Source organism: Centroberyx gerrardi, chromosome 21 (genome assembly GCF_048128805.1).
Source record: "Centroberyx gerrardi isolate f3 chromosome 21, fCenGer3.hap1.cur.20231027, whole genome shotgun sequence".
In the NCBI taxonomy this organism is placed as follows: domain Eukaryota; kingdom Metazoa; phylum Chordata; class Actinopteri; order Beryciformes; family Berycidae; genus Centroberyx; species Centroberyx gerrardi.
This window is the reverse complement of record NC_136017.1, coordinates 12,532,807-12,559,096: the sequence shown is the minus strand read 5'-3', so window position 1 is coordinate 12,559,096 and position 26,290 is coordinate 12,532,807. Positions and strand designations below refer to the sequence as shown.

General features: G+C 42.8%; 1 protein-coding gene across 2 annotated transcripts in view; it reads right to left on the bottom strand.

Annotated features, from left to right (window-relative positions):
• Positions 1-897: 897 nt before the first annotated feature.
• Positions 898-26,290, bottom strand: part of LOC139914394 (rho GTPase-activating protein 6-like) — a 79,040-nt gene continuing 53,647 nt past the window's right edge. Inside the window, exons 2-15 of one of the 2 annotated variants that reach the window (XM_071902710.2) lie at positions 20,123-20,282; positions 16,793-16,864; positions 13,870-14,018; positions 13,272-13,400; positions 12,777-12,972; positions 12,121-12,176; positions 9,260-9,410; positions 8,929-9,077; positions 5,290-5,469; positions 2,519-2,610; positions 2,125-2,375; positions 1,710-1,781; positions 1,238-1,493; positions 898-1,153 (exon numbers count right to left, since the gene is read on the bottom strand). In XM_071902710.2, the coding sequence (XP_071758811.2) occupies positions 898-1,153; positions 1,238-1,493; positions 1,710-1,781; positions 2,125-2,375; positions 2,519-2,610; positions 5,290-5,469; positions 8,929-9,077; positions 9,260-9,410; positions 12,121-12,176; positions 12,777-12,972; positions 13,272-13,400; positions 13,870-14,018; positions 16,793-16,864; positions 20,123-20,282 (2,169 nt within the window). Of the gene's footprint in view, positions 1,494-1,709; positions 1,794-2,124; positions 2,376-2,518; positions 2,611-5,289; positions 5,470-8,928; positions 9,078-9,259; positions 9,411-12,120; positions 12,177-12,776; positions 12,973-13,271; positions 13,401-13,869; positions 14,019-16,792; positions 16,865-20,122; positions 20,283-26,290 lie in introns of both variants that reach the window. The other variant, XM_071902709.2, reaches the window with a different exon arrangement.

The window sequence follows — 26,290 nt, the reverse complement described above, 5'->3', positions numbered from 1 at the left end:
GTATATGTACAAACTGTTGACAAATGGTCTTCCCGTTAAAACATTCTCTGACCTTGAATGTAACTCGACATTTGATCTTCTCACACAGCTGTGGCTGAGCTACATTACCAGTACGCACACAAAAATTCTACATTTAGCAGCAATTACTAATGCGTACAACTTAGTGTCTGGACGGTACAAAAATGAATTGAAAAGGTCAGACAAAACAACCACGTGAAGAAACAAACTTTTGTTCTTTCCTATTATCTGTTACCTCTCTATCTTTGAGATATGAAGATTAAACTCACTCAGAAAGAAGGTATGGTCATGGTAACATTCAGAAAAGTCGGGAACAGATAAGTTCCAACGTAACTTTTGAGGTATTTCTGGTGGGCAGTTTTTTTTTTATGTTTCCAACTCAAGATATAGTTGTGGAGAAAACAAATGTGGGCGAGGAACAGCAGCGATTTCTGAACATCAACTGTAGCTCCGTAGAAAACAAGAAATACTAGTGGCTCTTGAATGTAAAAAGTCTATGTAAGGCAGCAGCTGCACACGTAAACAAACACCATGGCGCGAAGGTGTAGGAAAAGGATGGAAGGCGTGGGTGAAGGAAAGGAAGAGATGGATGGATGGATGGAATCGTGATAAACAAATGATGGAGCAAAGGATGGATGGATACTTGGAGGGAAGGCAGGCTGGACCAATGGATGGAAGGCAAATGGAGAGAAAACCAGATGGGAGGACAGGTGAATATGGTGCGAACGGAGGGAGGGATTGATGGTAAGAGGGTAAGGATCCGGAGTGATTGTCAAGGGAGAAAGGGGGTTTTAGCATGTGTTTTGATCGTGCCATTGGTTGGCTGGTGGAGCAGATTCTCTGTAGAATGGCAGGTTAACTGGAGTCCATGGTCCGCGCTCACACCAGCGTCTCAGGCAGAGTGTCAGCATTGTCCGAGGACAGCAGCTGCCAGATCTGCCACCGGTCCCTCTGCCAGTCTTGCCACTCCGGGCTCATCGGCATCATTTGGGCCTCTGTCGTTGAGGCTGAGTCAGTTGCAGCTGGCCTCCCGGGCTGCAGAGGGGGCCGCTGAGCCGTCGCGAGTTGAGGTGAAGTCTGAGAACTAGCCAGTCGGTGTTGGGCGTTATAAGGGGGGGGGAAGCGGCTATCGTTGAGCGTCGCGGGGCCATCGTCGGCAATGTTCGGCAACCCTTGAGGTCTGGAGGCGGGGTTAACTGTGTGTCCGGTTCCTCGCGGGGGGCCCTCAGAGGCGCCCGATTGGCTGTTGAGGTGCGACGGCGCAGAGGGGTTGAGGTTGAGCTGGAGGCGCAGCCCCGCCTCTACGTGAGGGCTGGAACACACTCTGGTCACAGGAGGGTGGGGTCTGCACTCGGCGATGCCGGACACAGTCTGAGTCCGTCGTACCATTGGCTGCTGCCGGCTGTCGCCGTGGAGACCGTCGAGACCCTCCTGCGAGCTGCGGGAGCTTCCCTCTGACATGTTGCCATGGGAACCTGGAAAAAAGAGAACATCAGTAATGTCAGTGTAATTATTTGCTTTTGATAAATACATAAAGAAATACACAATTCCTCTAATTGATGTGAGGGGGAGTTTCAAATTGAATTGTAATACTACTACTGTATTATTTGGTTAAATATCCAATATCAGTACTATGATCATAAAATTCTGCGTGACCAATCAACTACTGTGATTTCATCTAAGCCGTTTACCTGTGTATGATTGGTCCTTGAGTGTTGGTTTCAGGGTGGTGTGCCACGCCCCCCAAATGTTAGCATGCTCTTCTAATATGGTGTCTGATGGAAACAAAAGAGAAGGGTCACCCTCCTCTTCCTCCTCCTCATCATCAAGATTATCATCAGAATTATCATGATCGTAATGCAATCACAACATCTCCAAGCACCTTTAAAAACCATACATACTCAGGTAACCCCAAAGTAAAATATCTGCTTGTACCTGCATTTCTGTATATTGTGTTTGTACAGATCTATATTGCTCAATGTACATTGCCTGCATGAATGAAATAGATAGTGTTTTGACCATAAAAATATCTTAATTTGCACAGTCTCAATTAAACGACGTCAGATCAAACCTATTACTGTAAGCCACAGGCACTTTAAGACTCACCTTTGGCAGCCCAGGCGTTGGCTCCAGGCTCCCTGCCCCGGCCGGCCACCTGCCCCACCAGGGTGTACTGTTCTGGGACACGGAAGAGCGGCTCGCTCCCGGGGCTCCCCGGTTCTCCTCTACGCTCACTCAGGATGGGCGAGTTGTTGTCGTAAGGGGAGACCTCGCCGCTGGACGCCTTGTTGGAGTCGCTGGAGGAGCGGCGCTCACTCAGGGTGAAGGGCTCCTCCGACTGCAACAGGTCTGGACTCCTGCAGGTGATGATGGATCAAAATAGGGATGAAAGAGGGACATGAGGGAGGATAGAGAGAGTATATCTGTGTGAGTTACAGTGAACTCAACAGAGAGAGAGTCTGACCACACACATGCATGCATTTCCATATCTGTAACTCACTGTGATGCTTTTCGCCTCAGCAGGTAGTCCACCACATCTGGATCAGTCTCCAACAGACTCATCAAAACCTCGTTCTGCAGATCAGGAGGCACCTAAACAATCGCCAACCGTACAAAGCAAGACATGTTAACTGTTAATAAAACACACCTAAACAAGCAACTTTACAGGCAAACAGGTTGACAGGAGCATTGGAGTGCAGCAGAGTCCTTGAAATTAAAAAAGAAGTCACTGTAAAATCATGCTGTCTACCTTTGCAGTTACTATCAATCTGCTTAGAAGAGCATTTTCTTTTTTTCTGACCTGATCCCCTTCCAAACAGAGGTTGTGGACCCCTATTTAAAGATGTTGAAACTGATTTCCCTCCTGTACTGAAGCAAATTCCAGTGGCCAGACTGTGTGACAATAAAATGAACTTCTAATGGGTAAACCTCCTGCCTCTGCTACCTAACAGACCATGAATCCAGATAGGCCCTTATCAAACGTAGATCTCTTGCAGCATTCCCTTTTCATTCATCCTATTTTCATTAAAAAACATATTGCCCACTTTTTTTCCACCCAATTTTCTCTTCATAAAAACAGAGAATGGAGGGTTGCCCTGGTGGCACAGCGGCCTAAAGTGCATGTTGGTGCTGACAGCCTAATCTTAGCAGAGGAATAATAGGAGAGACACAAGGATTATGAAGGTGGTTACAAGGGAAAAACAGCTTGTAGCAGGATTTAATTCCTTGAATGCGTGTTTGGCAAGCTGACTGTGTTTCCAGTACACTTCTGGTTAACATTAGTCCTTAATCTTCTCTTCAGATGATTAATTGAATTCTTGCTCATCTAACATTGTGGATTATAATGTGGTAATGCGTTGACACAAGTTGAACCCCGTCCAAATACCTACTGTCTGTGAGTGACAGACTTTGCCATAACTTTGATAAACTCTGAGCCTTCAGAGGGTTATAAAACAACTTTTAGACATCATTCATGTAACTTCAGATGTTTACAAATCTGTTTCTGCTCACCAAGACTGAGCAGGTCCGTCCCAATTCACTATATACGATTAATAAGTCTTCATTGGCTTACTGCAGGAATGTAAGCCTCAGGGAACGGCAGTGGCAGATTACAAAACATTACGGTATAAGGTTTCAGACCTGAAACGACCTGGAGTGCCTGTCTGCACCGCTGACAATCCCAGGAACAGAAAGGAACAAAAGAACTGACGAAGCAGTGATCCATGCAAAATGAGGACCTCTTCTGACGCATCACCATATGAAGGATTTCATGGCAGAATTCTCTACTTTATTTTGGAAAAAGTTCAAGTATCTGGGAAAAAAGTATTCAATGTTCATTGTTGACTTAGTTGCAAGCCAATGACTGCAATGACTTCTCTTAGAGATTGTGCTATTCTGTCATAAAACTCTTCAAGATAACATCAGAAACAATAAATGGTACACTGGCAAAGTCTGAGGAGGAAAGAAAACATGATGTTGTGACAACTGCAAGATCAGGAAGTAACAGTGGAAAACAATATGGTTGGATATGATTTAAAGCTGCAATAAGCGATATCAGACCTTACAACCAATCCTGAAACTAATGTGTGCTATGTGGAGATTTCATTGAGACATAATATAAACCAATATATCCACACACATGGGCCAGCTGTGTTGCTGCACCTCTTTTCTAAAGCTTGTTGTCAAATTCCGCACCAGAACGAAGCTCCTCTCGGTCCATTCAGTAGCTTTTCATTTTTTTAAGCTAGCTTGGCTCCTCCCTCACTGTTTAATAGTGGGACTCTCCCCCTCACATTCCTGAAATTATACCTTCAGCGGGAGAAAGTTCTGGCAAAGGCAAAGCGAGACTGGTAACCGACCGGTGAGACTTCTCCGTAGGTACGGTTAGCTTAGCTATTAGCCTTTATTCATGGTGCTTTGCAATGTGTGTCCTTGGTAGGCCACGGAGGCCTACCAAGGACACACATGTGCAGTGGCTTTGCTGTGAATTTATTTACAAATGTGTTGCGGTTTCTGTCACCCTCTAGTGGTCGGAAATTTTGCTTATTGCAGCTTTAAAATGCATTCACATGAAATACTTTTAGCTTTGGCATGTTCCATCAAAAAGGGAGGTGCCCGCAGTTTTAGAACAGGACTGTTGGTGCCACTGTGTCAGGCAACTTCAGTCACATCAAGAGGTCAGAGTATTTTTAAGAAAGTTCAGGGGCCATTCTGACAGAATGCTGTGGTCGAATCAGGACAACAGTGGAGCCAGTTAGTCCCTTTGGCACCAATTCAAAGCTTCCCTCTGATGTGGAACTCCGATGGGACTTGCAACTCTAAGCTTGGCCGCAAATACACCCAATATCCAACAACCCGCCCACCGGTCTTGTTGTCTCTCTATCTCCTCTTTGTTTCTTTTCTCGCTTACAAACACACTCCTTCTCATCCATCTGTCATCTTTCTCTCCATCTCACTTTCTCTCTCACTTTTCCTCCTTTCTTTGTCGTCCCGTCTGTCTCTCTGTCTTATTTGCTGCCTGTCTCTCTCGCTCTGTCCGCTAAGCCAGGCGGAGCTCTGTTTTCATTCGCTAAGACACAACCATTGTCTGCTAAGCCGGCGGGATTGTCTTACTTGAAGCCCGCGCAGGAATGTGAGAGGGAAAGTGCATGTCAGGGAGTGAATGAGCGTGGGTGTGTGTAACGGAGGGACAAAGACAAATCAAAGGAGGAAGTGAGGATGAAAATTGTAAACAAACACACACACACACACGCCCAATGACCCTATACTGACCAGGAAGAGGGCCTGGCAGCTGGCGATCATCCTCTGCAGCACTGCGATGACGGCGGTGCTCTCCTCCGCTCGGGCCGAACTCTGGACACTGAACTCCTTGTCCGAGCTCTTCTGCTTGTGGAGCAGGTTGGGGCCGAAGATGGTGGCCAGGTTCAGGGACGTCATCTTGTTCCCCGTCATCTGAAATTCGAAAGCAGGAATTTGGATTCAAACTCGTTTCGCATCACCAGACAATAAAGGGTTAAAGTAGAGAAATCAGGGCTTGATTCCTCCCTTCAGAAGAAGCCATTTGCTGCCATTCATTCTTGTCCAGTATGAAAAACAACTTCCACGGAGACAGACAATCCATCACAGTAAACACATTCATTTGCTTTTGTCAGTTTCTGTTTTATCGTTGTTTCATTGTGCCAGAGTCGAGTGTTTTCATATCAGCGCTGCATGATGTTACGCTCCGCTTACTGTCAATCAGCTGACACCCACAGGAAGAAATGGAAGTCTCCTCCAGGAAATAATCCCTCATAAGCGTGTCACCTTACAAACTTTACTGTCACATCCGTGTCTTCTCGTTTAGGGCGTCTTTGTTAGCCGGGACAGCAGTTAATTTCAAGTTTGAAGTTTGTATTCAAAATTGACAAGTAAATGTTAACAAATTAATTACATACAGCATTCATTGCAAAATGATTGAAGAAAATGTAAACTAGACAGACAGAAGTGAATGGGCTACAACTCTAAATGACACCAGTATACATGCTGTTTGCTGTATACACATTGAAATCGGATTTCTCTTTTTCCTCACAAAATGCAGATTGCTGCACGTCACTTACTCTCAGAACTTTTCCGTCTGTTAAACTTTACAATAAACACATTGTCTCAGTTACTATTAGAACGTTAGAATGTTACTATCTGAGCTGCTTGCCACTTGGTTAGTATGCACTTCCTGGTTGGATCCTGTTCCGTAATTGCTATATTTGGTTTAGAGACACATGGTGTTTACACTTTGTTGTTAATGTGGCTAAAAGCCTCTCTGACCACCTCCAGGAATTTCTTTAGGTCATTGGATCTTCAATGCCTCTTGGGTGCATTTACACCTGGATTTTAGGTATTTTTGCTCTATTCTAGACAATCTAGACAACCTTTGACCATCTACATTTTGGCTACGTTCACACATGTTCTTGAAGGGTTTGACTTGTAGATGGAAAATAAGCTTTAAAGAACTCTCTTGCATCAGAGTCTTGTAAGCTCAGAAAGCAAATTTAAAAGTGGAAAAAACATCTTTAATCGATTAAATCACAATGTAAACAAAGCCGGCAGTTACAGATTGGACCATGGAATCAAAGAGTTCCTGCAAGGGTTTAGGGATTTACTTGCTTCGAACGTTTAGACTGAAAAAACATCTTGGAAGAGCTATACTACACCCAGTAGGGTAAGTGATGTAATGAAACCAAGGACACTTTTTATGCTTAACCTAAGCAGGTCAGGTAGTTGTCAAGGTTAGGCATGTATAATGTGGGAATATTCGGGCTTGGGGAATAAATGCAGTCAATGGAAATCCTCACAAATATTGTAATGTGCGTGTGTGTGTGTGTGTGCATCCTGTGTTTCAGACCCTGAAATAGTGCAGGACTGACTGTGACCGAGTCAAGACGACGTCACTGTGTGTTTTGGTGGGATTACGCGGTCCTTGGAGACCATGGCCCCGTTTCCTCTCCTTCCCTCATGACTCTCTCTTCTTCCCTCTCCTTCCTCCTCCACTCCATCATCCATCCATCCCCTCTCTTGTTTTTCTCCCCTCTCCCTTCCTCCTCTTCTCACTCTTGCCCTCTCTCTTTCCCTCTCCTTCACCTGTCTCCGACTTCGGTAAAAGACGGATAAAAGATTGTCATCAGGGCTTTGTCCACATTGAAACTATAGAGCGTATTATGGCTGCCTCTAAATAAGCTTCCTGATATTGAGTTGCAGCCCTTTTTGCACAATCTCAATTGTCTCAAAGCTTAAGAATCCTTCTCTAACTCGTCTGCTTCTCTTTACCTCTCCTCCTATGTGATTGGTATAGATTTAATAAGGGAAATCAATAAGGAATAATGGCTTTTACCTGGATTTAGTGTACTTCACGAAAAGAGTGTCCCTAATTTTTTCTAGTATTTGTCTACAATTGAAATATAGCTTTTAAACATAAAAGGAAGGGGCGTTTTGAATCGTAGTATCAGTCGTTAAAAGCTTGGGCAGTTTTCCCTCCTGTGCTTCTCTCCCAGTTTCCTCCCTCTCCTCTCCCAGTCCCAGAGGAGCGATGGGAACGACAAGCGCCAAAAAAGTGTCGATGTGTTGTTCCCGCCCGAGCGCGAAATGCTCCGACTTCCTGTCACGATCTCAGATACAGATACTAGAGCCGTGGAGTCGTGAGGGGAAAACACACACACACACACACACACACACACATACACTGTCACACATGCACATGCACAAACAGACTTGTGTCCCTTTACGCACATAGGCAAACACTAACAACAACACTCTCTCTCTCTCCCTCTTTCTCCCTCTCACACATGCACACACACACACATATAGTTGAATGGGAAAGTATAGAAGGCCAAAGGAAGCGTATTGGACTGGAAGGCAGAACACAGCACTATGTGAACCATGCAGAACCTTGATCACAGTTCATGATGGCATAACTGTTCTGCCTCTACCACAACCTCAACCCCCCTCATGTCCACTATCACAAGATCAAAAGCACAGCCTCTAGCCTCAGTATCTAGTGTTTTCAAGCCAAAAAAAACTCATTTTAAACACTAATTTCTTTAGTAGAATACAGCAAAATTAGGAATTGCATTCGTAATCTGAGGGTAATATTCTAATTCAGAGTTTTGTAGATGAAGTTTAGGTATACAGTGTGTCTCTTGTCTTTGAGCTCTCATGATTTGAAGTTGTGAAGTATTACAGTAATACAGTGTGATCTCTCGTGATCGTCGTCACATCCATGTGACTTTATTTCAGTCTTTATTTATCCATGCAAAGGTTTTGATGTACAACCGCAGCCTTCCCCTAACAGAAAATCTCTATAATAATCTTCTAATATTCCTATAGGCACTTGGAGTGTGTCTGTGGTACTCGGTGAGTTTATAGTGACCTTATTGTACTTCATGGTATCTTTTTATCTTATCTCTATCAGTAGAATATTTAGCGTTTCCCCTGTGCATTATACAGCCATTAGTCCAAAAGCTGAGCGTCTCTCACTTCAGCCCAGTCGCTGGTAATTACCACACCTCTGATCTGGAGTAGGTTCAAGCCTTGCGGAGCATAATTGATGTGATAATCAAAGCGAACCTGTTTAGTGATCCCGCATCAGTGCTCTTACTGTTAAGAGGCTTGACAAGCACGGGGAAATATGTGTTTACACCAACCAAACAAAGTGATTCCTGTCACTTCTCTGCCAGTTCCCTCCCAGTGAGGTAGAAGCACAAGGCAAACAAAATGCTAGAGAGCTGCTCATTCACACTGTAGAGTCTGTGTGTTTGTTAGCACAGGCTGCAGGTGTTATGTAAGTTAATGAACATGGTCAACACTGTAGGATAGGTGTCAAAGAAGTAATAATGTTAAACCAGGAGGGGGCCATTTTTTGCTTTGGAAACTAGCACTCACCTCCTGTCTGTCTTTGTCTTGCCGGTCGTGGGCGTGGTCGGCCACGGTGGACAGGAACTCCAAGAGGCGGTGGAGAGTGTCACTGTTGCATGCTGGGAGCAGGTAGATCAGTAGCTGCGTCACACTCTGCTGCTCGTCCGGGTCCAACACTGCAACGTAGATCAGGATGGATGAGGAGGAGAGAAGATGACAATGAATGAGAAGGATAGGCAAATAGAGAACATACATGGCATTCTGGGTGGAACCTGGATTTCATGGTGAGGAACCGAAGAAAGAGAAGGAGGGGGACAAGCGAAGGTGTAAAGGAAAAGAAAGGGACCGTTTAGCTCACTCATGGTGTTGATGAAGGCGGTGTAGAGCTCCTTGGTGAGGAGGGGGTCGGGCATGTCCCTGAGGAACTCCTTCAGCAGAGCGGCCACATCATGGACGCTGTGCTCCTCATCCAGCGGGACGTCCACCCCGCGATCAAACTCCTCGCGCAGCTGAAAGAGAGACGAAGAGAGAGGGAAAGCGAGAGAGACAGCGAGAGATGGACAGAGGGGAAGAAGGGTTTGAGATATTTGATTCAGAAACACCCTCTGCATATCATGATGTTAAACGATGCACACAATTGGTCCTCTAAGTGACCTGGTATGCTCTCAGTTCCAACTAGTTTTACCAGTCAGTCTCTCATCTGCAATCTGACTCTTGCTTGACTTCCGCGGGATTAAAGAGTCTATTGTCCACCATGACAGATGCACATGGGCCATCCGGGAACAGCTCACTCGCTCGCGCTTCTACCTGTCTCACTTTACACTTCTTAACATTACAGTTCAACTTAATAAAGTGGTTCATTCTTATCATGTTACAGTGTGTTGACACTTTGTGAAGGCAAATGCATAAAGGTTGATACTGGCCAACATCAGGCCAGGCCAGACCAGCAGAAAATGCTAAATGGATGTTCACATTTTGTCAAGCACGATCTAAAAACCTGTATATCAGATATGTTTCTCTCTTTTTGCGGATCTACAGGGATTTGTGCCATGTTAATACAATCTATTTAATTTACAAGTTCATAATACAAAACTACTGGGTCAGATTAGTCTTATATTAATTTGACCGAAATTAACATACTATCATTTGGACCCAGTTCACTGTATCTACACTGCAAAAAAAAATGTCTGTCTTAACAAGTAATTCAGTTGCATATTCAGTTCAATCTTATTTTTCTTAAAACAATTGAAAATATAAGATACAATATAAGATAAAGGTAAATAAGATAAATCCACGTTTCCAATGCAGTTTCACATTTTTTGTAGTGTAACTGATCATCACAGGGTTATTTTAATAGGTGTGCTGAGTCAGCAAAAATCACGTGGCGAGTTATCTAATGAATGCTGTCACACAGGGTGTATTTTTATAGTCTAATTCCATTGTGATCCCTGAACCAGATCAGGTATGAAAATATATCCTTTTAACCGGGGAATTTCCCTTCAAAGAAGAAAAAGGCTTGGCAAACAAAACACCGGCATTCAAGACCGCAACAAGCTTTCATGAATGTTGATTCGGCTGAGAGAGCATCAGATAAGATCTGCAATGGTAAAGTGAAGAGCTGTTCAAACAGAGGGAGTGGAGGAGTATTCTCAACTTCCGCAGTGTATGAACTACATGGCTCTTAGTCCTATAGAAAGACATGCAAAACATATGAGGATTTTAAAGTAATAGCAAAATTTTCATGTGAATAAATGTCGATTTTGCTTCTTTCTAGCGCTGATTGATATAACACAGTGGTGATTCAACCTAAACACAGTTCATGGAAGTTTTTATATTTCTAAACACCCGGTGTCTGGTAGGTCTTTCCCAGGAAAAATTGTCTGGCATGTATTTTCCATTTTCAGCAGCAGCAAAGTTTTTTTTTTTTTTTATAAATAGAAGAAGAACTGGGTAGTTAGCATGAGCAGCGATAGCCACCATGGCTGAACAGACAAAGAACAGAGCGCCACCTACAGAAACTCAAACTGCATCGACAGAAAATCCAAGGAAAAAGACGTCACTGTTTGATTGAAAAACAAAACACAGATTTCCTGATTCGCCACTTTAAACTGAGGGCGATATTCACCTGAAGGTTACAGAAGTCTACTTGTGACTGGGAGGTTCAAATCCCCAGACCGGCTTGAAAAACATGACTTGTGGAAGTGAATAAATAAGGTTCTCTCCTCCCTTAATAACCAAGTTACCAACAGTTAAAATGCCTCTGAGCGCACATTGTATCCCCCAACTGCTGGAACTGGATGTCAGTGATGAAAATCAAGTGTAAAAAAGGAGATTTAGCAAAAATTATATTGTGTTCACTGATTATTCCATAACACTTAACTCTAATTAACTCTAGCTTTACTGTACTCTATTCGTATGTAGCTGCTAGAGCCAAAGATAACAGATAATGAAAGCATCTTGTGTCGGCGGACTCATTCATTACTACTGCACATTTATATATATAGATATGTGTTTGTCCATATCTGTGTGTGTCCATATCTGTGTGTATTTCTGTGTGTTTGTAAGTAAAAAAAAAAATGCTTGAATGAATAACAAATGCAGCATTAGGGCCAGCCGTATCTCTTTGTCATCAGTATGAGTGTGCGTTATTTGTGTGTGTGCATGTGTGTGTGTGTGTGTGTGTGTGTGTGTGTGTGTGTGTGTGCACGCCCGTGTGTGAGAGAGCAGCATCTGTGGCTTAAGAAAGGCCCGGCTCTTGAATGGAGGCCACTTACATTAATAAGGTGGTGAATGCGACAGAAAGACACGTTCTGGTGTCTCGCTGTCATATCTATTCACAGAAGGGCCTTTTGTTTGTTGGTGTTGCCATTCACGGATGGAAAACAAAATGGAGGATATCAGGTTATGCAATATGGCAGCATGCCAAGTGGGCTAGGTGAAGTGTATTTGCTATTCATGAAAAGCTTCACAGAATAAAGGCTGAAAAGCAGGAAATAACTGAAAACGATGAGAAATTAACTCTCTTTTCATTTCTTGTAGGAAACTAGGTATAGTGCTGTATGTGTGTGCTGTATCACTAAAATGTCTGGGGTTCGATTCCCACAGGGGCTACCCATACTAAGAATATATATATCTATGGTATTGTGAGGTGCTTTGGATAAAAAAGTCCATCAAATGTATGTTACATGAGGAAAACTGAGGGGAAACTCAGAGTCTCACCTGTCGGACTCTCTTCTTGGAGCTTCCCACTCTAAAGATCCCCACCGTCTGCAAACCTGGACAGAAGAAGAAGGAGAAGAAGAAGGAGAAGGAGAAGAAGAAGAAAAGAAGAAACAAAAAACATGTATCTCAAAAACTGAAATACCAAGACATTATTTGGAAAATGTGTTAAGGAGGGAATGAGGAGCATATGAGAGCAGGCAAGGATAAATGAAACCCTTTTGAACAGTGGACAGTGAACCTCTCAGGTGGTAAAGGTATAGACTATGAATTAAGTGAAAGAGAAAGACTCTGAGTGACAAATTGCTCTAAAGATTGGTTAAACACAGAGGGGCTGAGTGCAATTCTGCATCCTCTAATGCTCCATCACAAAGTACTTTTTAAGCCTAGGGTAAAATGCTTCCTCATGACAAAGATCTATATCATTATAGAAGCATTCACTTTTGCTTTTGCTCCCAATGGAAAAATAACAACAGCAACATGTAATGGCTTGGGAACCAATTGAATGAGAAACATTGGGTTTGTGTTATACTCTGTAAACAATTCAAGAAATAGTGGTTTACAGCATTTGTTGCATCAGTAACGCAGGATAGATGGAAGGATAGAAGGACTGGAGGAACATCAGTGATGGCTGCCACTGTAAAGTAGATATTCACCATATTTCTCCAGGTGCTGACAGCAGCTGTCCACCACCCGGGGCACCTGGCGGTAGATGGGGTTGAGGCTGAGCCGTTTGTCCCGGTGCTTCTCCTTTTTACTGGGCGTCTCAGCGGGCAGAGAGAGCTGCAGCGCCTCCAGCAGGCGGGACTGGTTGTCGTCCAGGTCCGTGATGGAGTCCACTGACATGCCGCCCTGGGGGAAAATCATGCAATTCAGTCAGATAGATAGAAAAAAGACAAATTATTTGTAGCCCTGAAACACATGATAGATGCTCGCAAAGTTCTTTGCTTCCTTATGTTCTGTATCTCATGGATTAGTATGCATAGTTTGTTTCTTTGTTTCTTTTCATAGGCGAATGGATTTGGTATTTACAGAAATTGTAATAACTGATAACTTGTATCATCAATTATCAGTCTACCACACAAAGCTGTGAGAGTTGTGGGTTGGCAGGCCGTGTGTTACAGTAGGATGGATTGCAATAGCACCCTCACCCTCCTGCGCGCCCGCGGTGCAGCCTCGGGCGTGTTGGGTGACGTCGACTCGTTGGCCGTCTCCGACGTGGAACTCAGTGAGGAGTTACTGCTGGAGAGCTCCTTGTTGGACGGCCGCTTGGTGGCAAACTGCAGGACAGAGGATCCATGAGTGAGAAGTACTATAATAAGCAGAAGCCACTATTGAAAACCATGGACAGATCACTGCAAACAATACCCATCTTAAGATGTCATTTAATCTTCCTTCTTTTTCTTAAAACAAGTGAAAAAAATCTGCAAGTGGGAGGAGATACTTTCACGTTTTTCCAGTATAAATCAACTTGTTTCAAGACTTTTCTTTGGTGTCATTTTCCTCATACAATACTAGTGCAGTGATCTGCTTTATTCTGCCTTGTTTCAAGATGTTCACACTTGTTACTAGAAAATTCCTGAAATAAGCAGAATTATCTCACCCGGCTGGCCGAATTTTTCACTTATTTTAAGGAAAATAATAGACTTAAGACGTAATATGAGACTTTATTGCAGTGAACGGCGTCAGGGACAGATAGATAGATAGATAGATAGATAGATAGATAGATAGATAGATAGATAGATAGACCTGTAAAATGGAGGAGACGAGGTCAGAGGGGTCCTTGTGCTCCTCGCGCTGCGGAGGGTCCTGGCGATAGCCGTCCTGACGCTGCCTGTGCGTTCTGTCATTAGCAATGACCTGGGACAGCGGTATACTGAAGGCCTGGGGAACACATTCTGGAGGGGAGGAGAGAGGGAGGTGGGCGAAAAATGGAGAGGAGGAGGAAAAGGGAGAAGGAAGTTGAGGGCAGAGAGATGGAGGGAGGAAAGGAAAGGATGAATGCAAAGAGAGTGAGAAAGATGAGGAAATGGAGAGAAAGGGGGCAAAAAAAAGATGAGAAAGTTGTATAAAACATCATTCTAGATGACAACACTCTAGAGAAAAACCAAAGTATAAGGGTTGCTGTAAGAAGAAAGAAAGGAAAGTTGATTTTAAAAAAGAGAAGAGAAGAAAGTGGTAATGGGATCATCCAAAAATAGCTGTTTACAGACTCTATGAACTCACTCAGTGCGAGATAATCAACATCAAACAAGTCTCCAATTAAACTCTTTATGGCTTCTGTCGGAGCTCGCGTGTTCCAGACGCGCCATAAAAGCATCACGACACATGTTTACCATCACATCAGGCTCAATTAAGAATCTTTAAGCAGTACTTTTACAGCTGTTTTCCACCAATAAGACATCACACAAAGTCAGCAATTGGGGCCAATAAGCCGACTCGGAAACACCAGTAATCTCAGTGTGTTTGACAAAAAAATCTCACCCACAAGCAACGTTATGTTGTCTCTGAAAGCCATTTTTAGAAGCAGCTGCACCGCTGACACATAAAATTAATTAACAGCTAGTGTGTGATCTGCCCAGTCTCTCATTCCTTTGTTTGTTCCACCTATTTTTTCCCCCTTTAACTGTTTACTCAAAATTCTGCTAAAGCGAAACCATAGCAACTAACCTCCAACTCACATCTGATGCAGATGATCCACAAAACAAGTGAGCAGAAGAAAAGGCCTTTTTTTTCTCCACCATGTTGAATTTACAGTGCTTACGTCCTGTAGCGCTACAGTGTGATGTATTGCCGGCATTAATCGACAAATGGTTTCATGTACGCATTAAACCCACTTAAGATGCCGTGAGCTTCTTCGCCGAAGATGTTTCAAGTTTTTTACTGTTCACAGGTGCGTGAGGACATGTGAACACACATACACACACACACACACACTGGAGATTTCTCGCTCCGGAGAGAAATGACGTCACACTAAGCCATCACGGCCCATATATTCCATTATGCAGAACCCCAAAGCCTGAGCCAAAAGTTGAGAAAAAACAGTCCAGCTGTTCAGTGTGTGTGTGTGTGTGTGTGTACATGTGTGTGAGAAAAAGCAAGAGAGAGGCATTTGGATTCAACAACCACAAGTGAAGGCTTGCGGTTCACGAGCGACATGACCGCTAACACTGTGACACAACGAATTTGCTCCGCAGCCTCACACTGGGAGCGGGGCTTACGTAACACAGCCACACGCACACACACACACACACACACACACACACACACGGACGCATGCATAATCTGGATCGCATGATGGCTGTAAGTTCATGGCCAAACCACACTTTATCTAGCTTACAGGCCATGTCAGATTTTCATAAATCAAACTTTTTCCATCGCTTTTGAACCATTCCAGTGTTTTAGGAATAACACTCTGGATTTTCAGCACCTTTTTTCACAACCATTTTTTTTAATATGTGAATGTAGTGTGTTTATATTAGCTGGAGCTGTGCTCTGTCCATGCAGCAAGTCTCTCACAACCTGGATGAAGCAGTAAAGAATTCTTAACTGTTTGTTTTCACCTGCTTGAAGTAGTGGTGGGGGTGCTAGATAGTATAAGTAGTATGATAAAAAAAAAAACACCCATCTGGTACTCAAAGCAGATTAAAACGAAAGTTAAAAACTTATTTGCCAATACTGTTTGACCGAAGTCTGGTCACAACACAGGCGGCTCGGATTACTGTGGCTGCATCAAAGAACCCAACTTTTTCCTCCTCTCTCTCTCTCTGTTCTCCTTTCTCTCTTGCAGAGAAAAGGCCCAGCCTGCTTCAAAGTGAAACGAAGGGTTGGTATTGATCAGGGGAGAAGATCAAACCCGGGACCCGTCCAGGTCCTAGAGGGGTACAGCCAGGCAAAAACCCACCTAAACTAAACTTGGTTTTAAACCAGGATTTATAGCCTGACATAAATCTTACTAGTATACATCAAAGCAGAGTTAAATGGATGTGAGTTATATGAGCATAGGGAAATATAATTGATTTTTGATTATATTGGTGGTTGTTAGGTCATAGTTCACCCACCTTTATATTTATCAATACATTCCTATGTACAGCTAACTTACTGTGATACTAGCAGTCTCTCTTAATACCTGCTACCATTAGAAAGTTATTGATAATAGCATGCCAGGCTAACAGAAATAAAGAATGGATGTGTGTATGTGCACGTAGAGATGGTGATGGTGGGGGATTTGGCCTGAGATCAGCAATAACTCTTCCTAATTTGATTTTGATTTTTTTCTTTTCCCCCTCCTGTTCCTCTCCTCCATCAGAGCTCCTTTGCCTCAGATCCTCTTTCTCTCTCTGCCAAATATGCTTTGCTTAGTGCAGCAGAGTGGCTGCTTCTCAGAGCCAGTCCCCTTACAAGGAGTCCCTCCACTTAAGCTAAATATAAACTGTCGAGGCCCAGTAAACAGAAACTGTGTTTTTATAACCTCGCCGTTCACCTGCCTGAGGGGTGGGGACCACAGACTGAGAGGGAGAGAGAGAGAGAGAGAGAGAGAGAGGGAGAGAGAGAGAGAGAGAGAGAGAGAGAGAGAGAGAGAGAGAGAGAGAGAGGGAGAGAGAGAGAGAGAGAGAACCCTCTGCACTGGAAAAACGTCAGAGTGGATATTATAAGAGGGAACTTGGCGTACCTTTGTCCTTATTCTTCTCTTTCGCTAAAGAGTCCAGCTTCCTCCTCAGTGACTTTTTCCTCTTCTGTCCATCTGCAGAAGAAAAAGGGAAGGAAATTGTTTCAAACAAATATGGTTTCCATATACGTAATCTCCTGCATCTTATCTTGCTCATTATATCTAATAAGCTTATGTCGGGAACGCAGACACAAATTACACGCAGGGGGAAATCTCCCTGTGAACTCAAATCCATTTTACTGAAACGTCGTATCAATCAAGTATTTCACACAGAATCACATCTTTCACATCAAAATATGTATCACAAATCATTTATACTGTTTATCAGTGAATAAAAGGAGACATAGCATACTTTGAATACCAGAAAATGTTCTACTTTGCAGTGTCATAGAGCATCCATAGACTTTCTTGGCTAGGTCTCAATTCTGTATCTCTGCAGCACTAACCTAGTTAAATAAAGGTTAAATAAATGAAAAGGAATAAATCTACAGGTAATAAGAAAAGGACAAGATGGCTGCCAAGAGTCTGTACCCTCTAATTTCCTCTCAATCTATTGGGCTTTCCTTGTTCCCCTGTTTATTGTAGGTATACCATTCATGAGAACTCCAACTATGAGCACCAAGAGGAATGTTGACTTTTCAAAGTACAAAAAGAAAAGTTCTAAACATCCAGTATAGTATTGGTTTTGAAGCATATTAGTGTACCGTGCATATCTCCATTACATAAACCTGGTGTAACATAATCACCAAAGAAGAGACAAGAAACAGTAACAGCTCGAGTTATCGCAACCAATCACACCGACTTGCGTGTTACATGAGTTTTGTATTGGAGTATTGGAGAGGAAGGCCACTTTGTCAGCTGTCAACATGATGAACGACTCCTAGATTTGTTGATTAATGATCAGGAAACCCTGGAAATCGCAGCAGACGCGACCATCAAGGCTTGGAATCCTTGAAGGGAAACCGTCTTGTCTTTGGCCAAAACGTCAGTTCCTGGAAGCGTCAGCAACTTTTACAATGTGATGCGATCATTCGGTCACTCCAAAGGAGTCAGATCATCCTGAACTGGATCAAGGAGTACTTGAGCCGTGATCTGCTGTTTGAACCTCAGATGTTTCCCTCAACTGTATCAAATGAGTCACTTGTGAGGCTCAGGAAATTTCATCCAGACTCCCATAGCTTGCTGTATGGTAATATCAGCTACTTCCTTCAGGGCTTCAGGGTTCAGGTTCAGCCAGCGTGGTTTTAAACAAATCTGTACATGCAGATGCCGGTGGTGTTTCTTCAAGAATCAATTTATTGCAGCTGTACTGATATATGTCGTATGAAATTGCACCTTGGAGCAAGAGGGGACGAGGGAAACGGTGAGAGTGTGAGAACGGAGAAGATCTGGGGGCGCGTGAGGGGAAAATAGAGGGAAAACAGCGAGGAGAGAGAGTGAGGACAGGGTGTGTGAGATAGAGGGAGAAAGAAAAGCAGATGTTATGATGGAGAGAGAGAGAGAGAGAGAGAGAAGGGAGAAGTAGAGATAGGAAATGGTTTGGATTTTTGACAGATGGCTCCCAAAGCTGTACGGAAATCCCCCGGACCTCCAAACCTCCGCAGTTCAACTCCAACCACTCGTGAAACCGTCCCGACGAACTGTTTCTGCAAGTTCAATCTTTCGTTCATTTTTCTTTTTTTCTTGGAGGAACACCGGCAACATGACCCCCGGCCCTCAGATAAATATCAGAAACAGCGGGCTGAAAAACCCACATTAGCGGCGCTGAAATAGCACACACACACATACACATACAGACACACATACACACGAGTTGAAATATTTCCCTCGCTAGCACATGGCAGCCGTCAGGGGCTCTGGAATTCATAAGCAACACAGACAAGTACGTATTAAATCATGGTTGGGAGAGGTTTAACCTTCAGCTGGAATGCAAGGCCCTGGATAACCTACTGGCTGCTGCATATACTATACTGCTGCTATGGCAGCCACTCCACTCCTATACACTCTGAAGGCTCTTGCACAAATGATGCACCCACTGCTGTGCATAATGTGTACTGTATTCTCTGTTGGTGTCAGACTGACCATACTGATAACAATGCTGAGTTATGCTGTACACATTTTTTGTCCTGGATGCACCATGAGCTTCAACAGATGACTGGACTGGTAACTAAATTGTGAATGTTATTAACTTGTGAATGTTGTTATTCTGTATATTGTTCACTTCTGGGTATGATATAATGTTGTTTATGATGTTTTGTACGGTACACACTCTGTTTTCTGTGCCAGCTTTTGCTAAATGGATTTTGTTTAGGACAATAAATGTGTTGTTGTATCATCAATTAGGAATACAGAAAGATGCCATTTAGTGGACACTCTGTTATTCTATTCTGTGCTGTGCATGCACTTATTGTTTGCATGGGTGGCCCCAGTGGGAAACAAACCCCTAACTCAGGACTAAGATTTGGTTTAATTTGTATTCAAATCCGCTGAGTATGTTTGTCAATTTCAGAACCCAATTTTAGCATTTCATTTGCATGTAATTTGCATTGTTGTGTATGTGCAAAAGCCACATGGGTGTATTCATGTAAGTCTATTTTATTTAAAAGAACCAAACTCAGTCCTGTTTTGAACAAACCCTTTAGCTTTAAAATAGGGTCATATGCACTTTCTGAACATATTTTTCCCAGAAGCATTCTCCTACAAGGACAAAAACAGCCTAGTTTTTGCAGCATTTAAGATATTATTTTAGAGTCTACTCAGTGACTACGGCAGCAGGGTGATTGCCCTCAGCTGCAGCGGAAAGGGAGTCGCGTGTCGCTGTGAGACGGGGGTCACCAGATACCGTGTCAAACAGGAAGCAACCGATCCCGATGTGAAGTATGGTTTACATCTGAATTCATGTGTTGTCACAACTTCTCTAAACATAGACTATACATGACTTCCCTTAAATGCACTTGAGGAGATGATAAGAGGATGTGGTCAGAGGCTTGTGCGTAGGCTTTACTTTATGGGATGCTTGAAAGGAGTTGCACAAACTTGGAATTTGGAAGGGAACATAAGCACACATGCATACACAGCAAACCTGGATTAAGCTGCATTTTAGCTTGCTTAGTAGGCTATCAAATGGGTGTGGTGTGCAGCATAGGACAATAGTGCCAGAGAGTTTAGACAGTCACAGAAATCAAAGGCATTTGTCACAGGTTCTGGAAAACCTGATGCTATGTGAACTGCCCTGATGCGGTAAACCCCACCCAAGCAGATTAATAGATAAATGATGTAACACTGTTTAACTCAGAGTCTGAGATACGCATGCGAATACACACACGCTCCTACCTTTTGGCATGGTTATCTGACACCCCAGGTCATAGTCCTGGTGTAGACGGGCGTAGGCCACCTCCTGCAGCCGGGCCCGCTCCAGCTCCGACAGGCTCTGGATGGCAACTGGCGTCAGGCGCACGCTCCGGCCCGACAGGCTGCTCCAGGTGAAATCACCCTGGGGGAGATAAGGAGATGAAACTTAATGCAAAGAATAGGATATAGGTAAGACTACAAATGGAGCGTACAGAGGGCTTTCAGGTGATGTAATGCACTCTCTGGCGGCCATATTGGTTGCTTCGCTAAATTAGCTTCACTAAGAAAGCAAAAACAACAATTTGTTCAGGTTAACTGAGCTGACTATTCACAAACTACATTTTTAGTGCTTTGAAGTAGAGACCAGGGCTAAAGACAAGTCGGTTTACTGTGTCACAGCGACCTAAATTTTGGCACAAACCTACGTTACCAGACCTTTCACTTATTTCTGAATGAACCACCCACATCAAGACTATCTTTCTCAGATTTCTCTCTTCTTCCATAATGGTGCCAGCTGTGGTTGGAGATGTGTGATGCAACCGCAAAGCCTTGATTAAAGATTACAGTGTCTTTGTCATGGGAATACAAAGCTCTTATTGATTTAAAGTACTTTAAAGTACTTTAAAGTACTGTTGTTGAATTATGTTGACTATTTGCATGTTTACAATCTATGAATTTAGTGAAAGAGTATATGCAGGGTGTGTAAATATGCATTGTTAGCTGTTCTTATCACATAGTAAGAGACACATACAGATGGATAGACTGACAGACAGACAAGAAAACCATGGCAGACTGATTTGATGTTCATTTAATTTGGGCAAAAATATGTTATATCCAGACAAAGGGGGAAAGATAGAGGGAGTGGGACACAGACAAGAAGGAATGGATGGATGAATGAATAAATGAATGGATGGGTAGATGCAAGGATGGGTGAACAGATAGAGTCATCCTAGAATGCAAATGATTAGAAAGACAGATATAGTTTAGATTAGATGGTAATTGGTTGTTGCACCAGCAAATAATACAACACAACAAAAAAAACACAACACAAAAAAAAATATATATAAATAAGAATAGAGCAAATGGTGTCCAGTCAAGATCCAGAAGATATAAGGTAGACATATATGAATCAAAAGCATGAAAATATATGAAATACAGCATAACAAGACCTACTAAATGAATGAAAATAATGTTAACAAAGATAATCAAAGACAGAGCGTATGTGTAGAATACAACAGGACAGTCCTATCCTACCCTAAGGAGCAAGTGAGGACATCTACCAGCACTGAAGTGGCCTTGCACTGATTGATTTTGCAGTATGTTCTCCACACACACACAGCCAGCAGAAAGAATGCATAGCATATGTCGCGGAGGAGAGATGGTTAGTATACGGCCAGAGAGGATTGGAAGGCAGCCATCAAACCAGTCTCTTCATGAAAATACGAGTCAACTCAATCATTTTTTAGCAGTTTTCTTAACCAGTCAGGTTGACAAAAATCTTATATTCAGCAACAGGCCTTTGTTTTAATGAGAACAGGGCAGAATTGAATTGAACTGAATAGCTGGCAACCTATAGGCTGCCTCTTGATGAACATCTAAGTCATCTGAATCTCTGGTCATGCATTCCTCTGTGTCTACTGAGAGGAGAGGTCAAGAGGAGGGAGAGGAGGTAAGGAAGAGCGGGGGTAAAAAGGATAAAAGAGGAGACATAGCTCCAATTTATCTAATGCCTTATCCAGACAGAGGGCTTACAAGTGCACACTAATGTGTCTGTGTTTTTGGACAGTTAATTTGGTCAGGAAAATGCAGCCTGCAGCAAGCAGGGAGCGACCATTTTACATGAAAGTTTACAAAAAAGATGTTTAGTCTTCTTGAAGAATGTCAGAGGGTTTTTTTTCTGAGACGGAATGAAGCACTTCACTTAGCTCTGGGTGATTAGGCAATGCTGCTTTTATGGACAATATTTTCATGAAGTCATTCCTCCCGCAGTCCGCTCTCTGTTATTCGACCTACTCAGCGCTATGAAGCAACAGAGCCGTCATTCAGCTATCTGGGAATAACAAGATGTGGATACAGGCAACCTGGGGAGCTGCCTGAGTGTGTGTGTGTGTGTGTGTGTGTGTGTGTGTGTGTGTGTGTGTGTGTGTGTGTGGCAAGCGTCTCACCTTTCCCTGGCTTGTAAAAAGACTCTCTATAATAGACCATTTCATAAGCATAGTATCAAAGCACTGCGGTTATACATGTATGCGTGCGTGCATGTGTGTGTGCGTGTGTGTGTGTCATTCCTTATCGCTGGTTAGGGAAACCTCTTTCTCTCCCGCTCGACCTCACACACAGCTTGAGGGGTGCATGCACATGCACACGCTTGTACACACCCACACACACACACACACACACACAAGTGCACACACATTGCTAAAGAAAAGACAAACAGTTGGAAAAGTTAAGTAAGAGGCCTCTGCTCGGTGGAGCTGGTCTGCCCAGCAGGATTTCTGAAGGGGATGGATGAGCTTCAGTTCTCAAGTGTCAACCTATGAAACACCTATGGAATGTTTATGGTAGAGTGGAGGGGCAAACTAACTGCTAGTGTCTGCAGGAGCTGAAGCCCTGTATAACTCCCAGTGACTCCCATTCCAATTTACAATGCAAACGTTTCGCAGAAAGTTTAAAAAACAGCCTGCATGGTTTGATCGTTAACTTGGATTTTGATATGTTGTTGACAAGTTCACATGAGTTTTATGTGTATTTTGCGGTGGTAAAAGGTTTGTTTACACTTGTACAAACAGACAGACATAGAGACACACCACCTCTACCACCACTGTCCATTTCTTACAGCTCTTTATCCACTGTGTATAATCTTAGGATGAACATTTAAACAAGAGCTACCCTCAACAGAGTAAAAGCACTGATTTTGGATTTGTTTTGGCCTTGAAGTCATGGTGGTTGATGGCCAAGTGGATCTAGACAGACATCCAAGCTCAGCCTTAACAACAGCAGACACAAGTTGATCTGACTGTCATGGTGGAAAATCATACGCTATACCATAATATACCATTATATATGACACTTGGTCACATCCAATAATCCAGTCATCCAATCAACATCTCATTCTCTCACTTTCAAGCTAATGCTAGTCGCCCACTATCACTCAACATGGTGTATGCAGTGAATGATCTACCGGGGACATATGGATGATTTTGGTGTCTATGTTCTCATCTCTTAACGAGGTGACCAACAGCCAATCTCCCTAAAACTTTAAACTTATTCCTTTAATGTCACAGTCTACCTATCTACCTATCTATTAAGGTTTATAGGATCACATAGAAGTCGTCAGACCGCAAGTCATATTCAGAACTCATTCATTCATCTACCGCTCAAATAGACAATATGATTATTTACTTACATTTCCCACAAATGTCAAGCCATAATCCACTTTCACACTGCATGCCTTTGGAACATACAACCACAGCATCCATTATCATGGATCTTCAGTATAAAGTAAATGCTTTGTGAGATGCAACACTGTATGAACTGACTGTGTACAGAGAAAAAATACTGTGAATCTAATGTCACCATATAACTCCTAATGTTTGGTTCCCAAATAGTTGGTTGCTAAGCCTTTACTCAACTAGCATCATAAAACTTGTCACTGTAATCTATTTATCCTATTTATATTCTTTGGTATTTAGTATTATTATCCGTCCTCCCAGAGATGACGCATGTAATCAAATAATCACAGGTGTAACAAATGGTATTTTCTGGCATTTTGCTACATCTAATTCAATTTTGCACAAGCAAGAAAAAAAATCCTGATATCATTCATATGTTTTGCATGAAATCTTGCACATGCTTCTTCAATTACATGTTTTGAACTGACTGAATTATTCAGGCACTTAAGAAAGAAAGAAGTAAAGAAAGAAAGAGAGAAAGAAAGAAAGAAAGAAAGAAAGAAAGAAAGAAAGAAAGAAAGAAAGAAAGAAAGAAAGAAAGAAAGAAAGAAAAAGTAAGAAAAGGACTTCTACAGACAGTAAGTGTGCAGTAATCGTAACCAAACATCAGCATGGTGAGCAATGCATATTACGCAAAACACTATTAAAGCCAAAATGCAAAACATCCATTAAGCATGGACTATGGAGTAATAGCAAACTTCTTTTTGTAGGTGTTGTCATTGTTGTTGTTGCTGTTGTGCACGCATGTCTGGAAGACGTCAAGTTGGAAAGATGACTGACTGGACTGGCACTGTGGACTTAGATGACGAATATCATTTGGACATACAGCGTGTGGTTTTTGTTCTATTCCTGACAAAAGGACAAATGGCACAAAAACCACAGGCAAAAGAATATGTCAGTTTCCGTGGCAACGCATACACAGAGACTCAAAAGGCCCAGGAAGTGAGAGAAATATCGCTATGGCAACGCACCTCGAATGCACAGGCACTGGGACACTTGTTGCTGTGACGCACAGCATAAATCATTACCAATTCAGTGTGAATAACACATCATATTTTTATGTTTGACTGCCTCTTCCACTCTGTGAGCCTTTTGTGACTTTTTATGTCAAGCTGTGACTTGGAATCAGCTGTGACATCCTTGCACATGTAGACACACACACACACACACACACAGAGCATCATGACAATAGCAAGAATCATCATCTTTATTTCTAGAGCGCTTTTCCAAAACAAAAAATACAGTAGGTATATAGATGTAGAACAAAGCCGATCAAACTGTCCTTTCAGGGTCATTGTTGACCTTGTTGACTTATTGACAGCACCCAGCCACATAGTAGCTATTCATAAACAAACAACACAACAACATCTCTCCCACTCAATATTCCATATACCAGAGCGACGGGAGTGACCATTATTGGCCCGGAGCGCTGCAGGAATGCATTGACAGAAGTATGTCATTACTGAAACCCATCTGTGTGTGTATGTGTGTGTGTGTGTGTGTGAAAGAGAGAGTAAGAGAGAGGAAAATATCCCCTTTTCCCCTGCTCCATCACATCAAAAGGCACATCATCTGTGTCTCAAAAGATACAGACGCGTACACATGCTGCCTTCAAGTGCTGTCGGAAATATCGTTATTACCAGTCGAGCGCACAGAGTGCAGAACGAAAAAGCAAATCTGCCCTTAAAAAAACGTTATAATACGCCTTCAGTCTATTGGCTTGTTCAATGACCAAGGATAAAAACGTATAAATCTCCAATGTGTTTCGGCCTTGGAGAGACTCTGTATGTTGTGCCGTGCTCCCCGATGACGGCCAAGGCTGGAACGCGTTGGAGTTTTATACTGTTCATTGAACAAGACAACGGATTAAAGGCTTTTAGATTCATTTTCATGACGAGGGCCTTGGGTTTGCTTTCTTTTCCAATGCATTGACCTCACACCGAAGAGCACCTTCCTCTTCAGCTTTGCACTAGTTTGAATTTTCTGTGATACCAGAGTTGCTGACGTTTATGGGGCGAGTCTGGAGGGAAAAAAGCATGGAGGCAGTGTTAAGATATGATGGTGCAAGTGATTTTTTTTGCATTTTTTGTATTCAATAAATTAATTAAAACATCAATTATATTCCTGATGCATATGTTTTCCTCTTCATTCTGTCAGTGATTTGTAAAATAAAACAACAGACCATCAAAAAAAAAAAAAAAACGTTCATTACAGGGTCCATTTGGCTTTTATTTTCCACCAAAAGCACTCAAATGCGTGACAAGTCGTATTTACAACTTTCGATCTCGGAAATCGGAGTTTACGAGGAGCACTTAAAGGCAGCAACAGCCACCCACGCAAACACAGTAAAATACACACAAACCCAAACAACAGTATAAGTTCAAGGGGGATCACTCCAATCAATACAATGTGTCATCTCTATATATTCCCTGCAATATTGCATCAATACATTGATGCCAAGTGACATCATATTTGTGATTACAGTTCTGCCAATGGAAAAAAAAAAGACATGGGCACCATCAATCTGTCTTGCTGTCTTTCTCTCCGACACACACTCACACACACACACACACCCACACACACACACATCTGGTAAGCCCGGGAAGAGATGCATTATGGGGATCACAGACACTAAAGGAACATTCCCAAATTCTTCCTGTTGTAGTTCTGATTTGTTTTCTTTCCTTTTTTGTGTTACAGG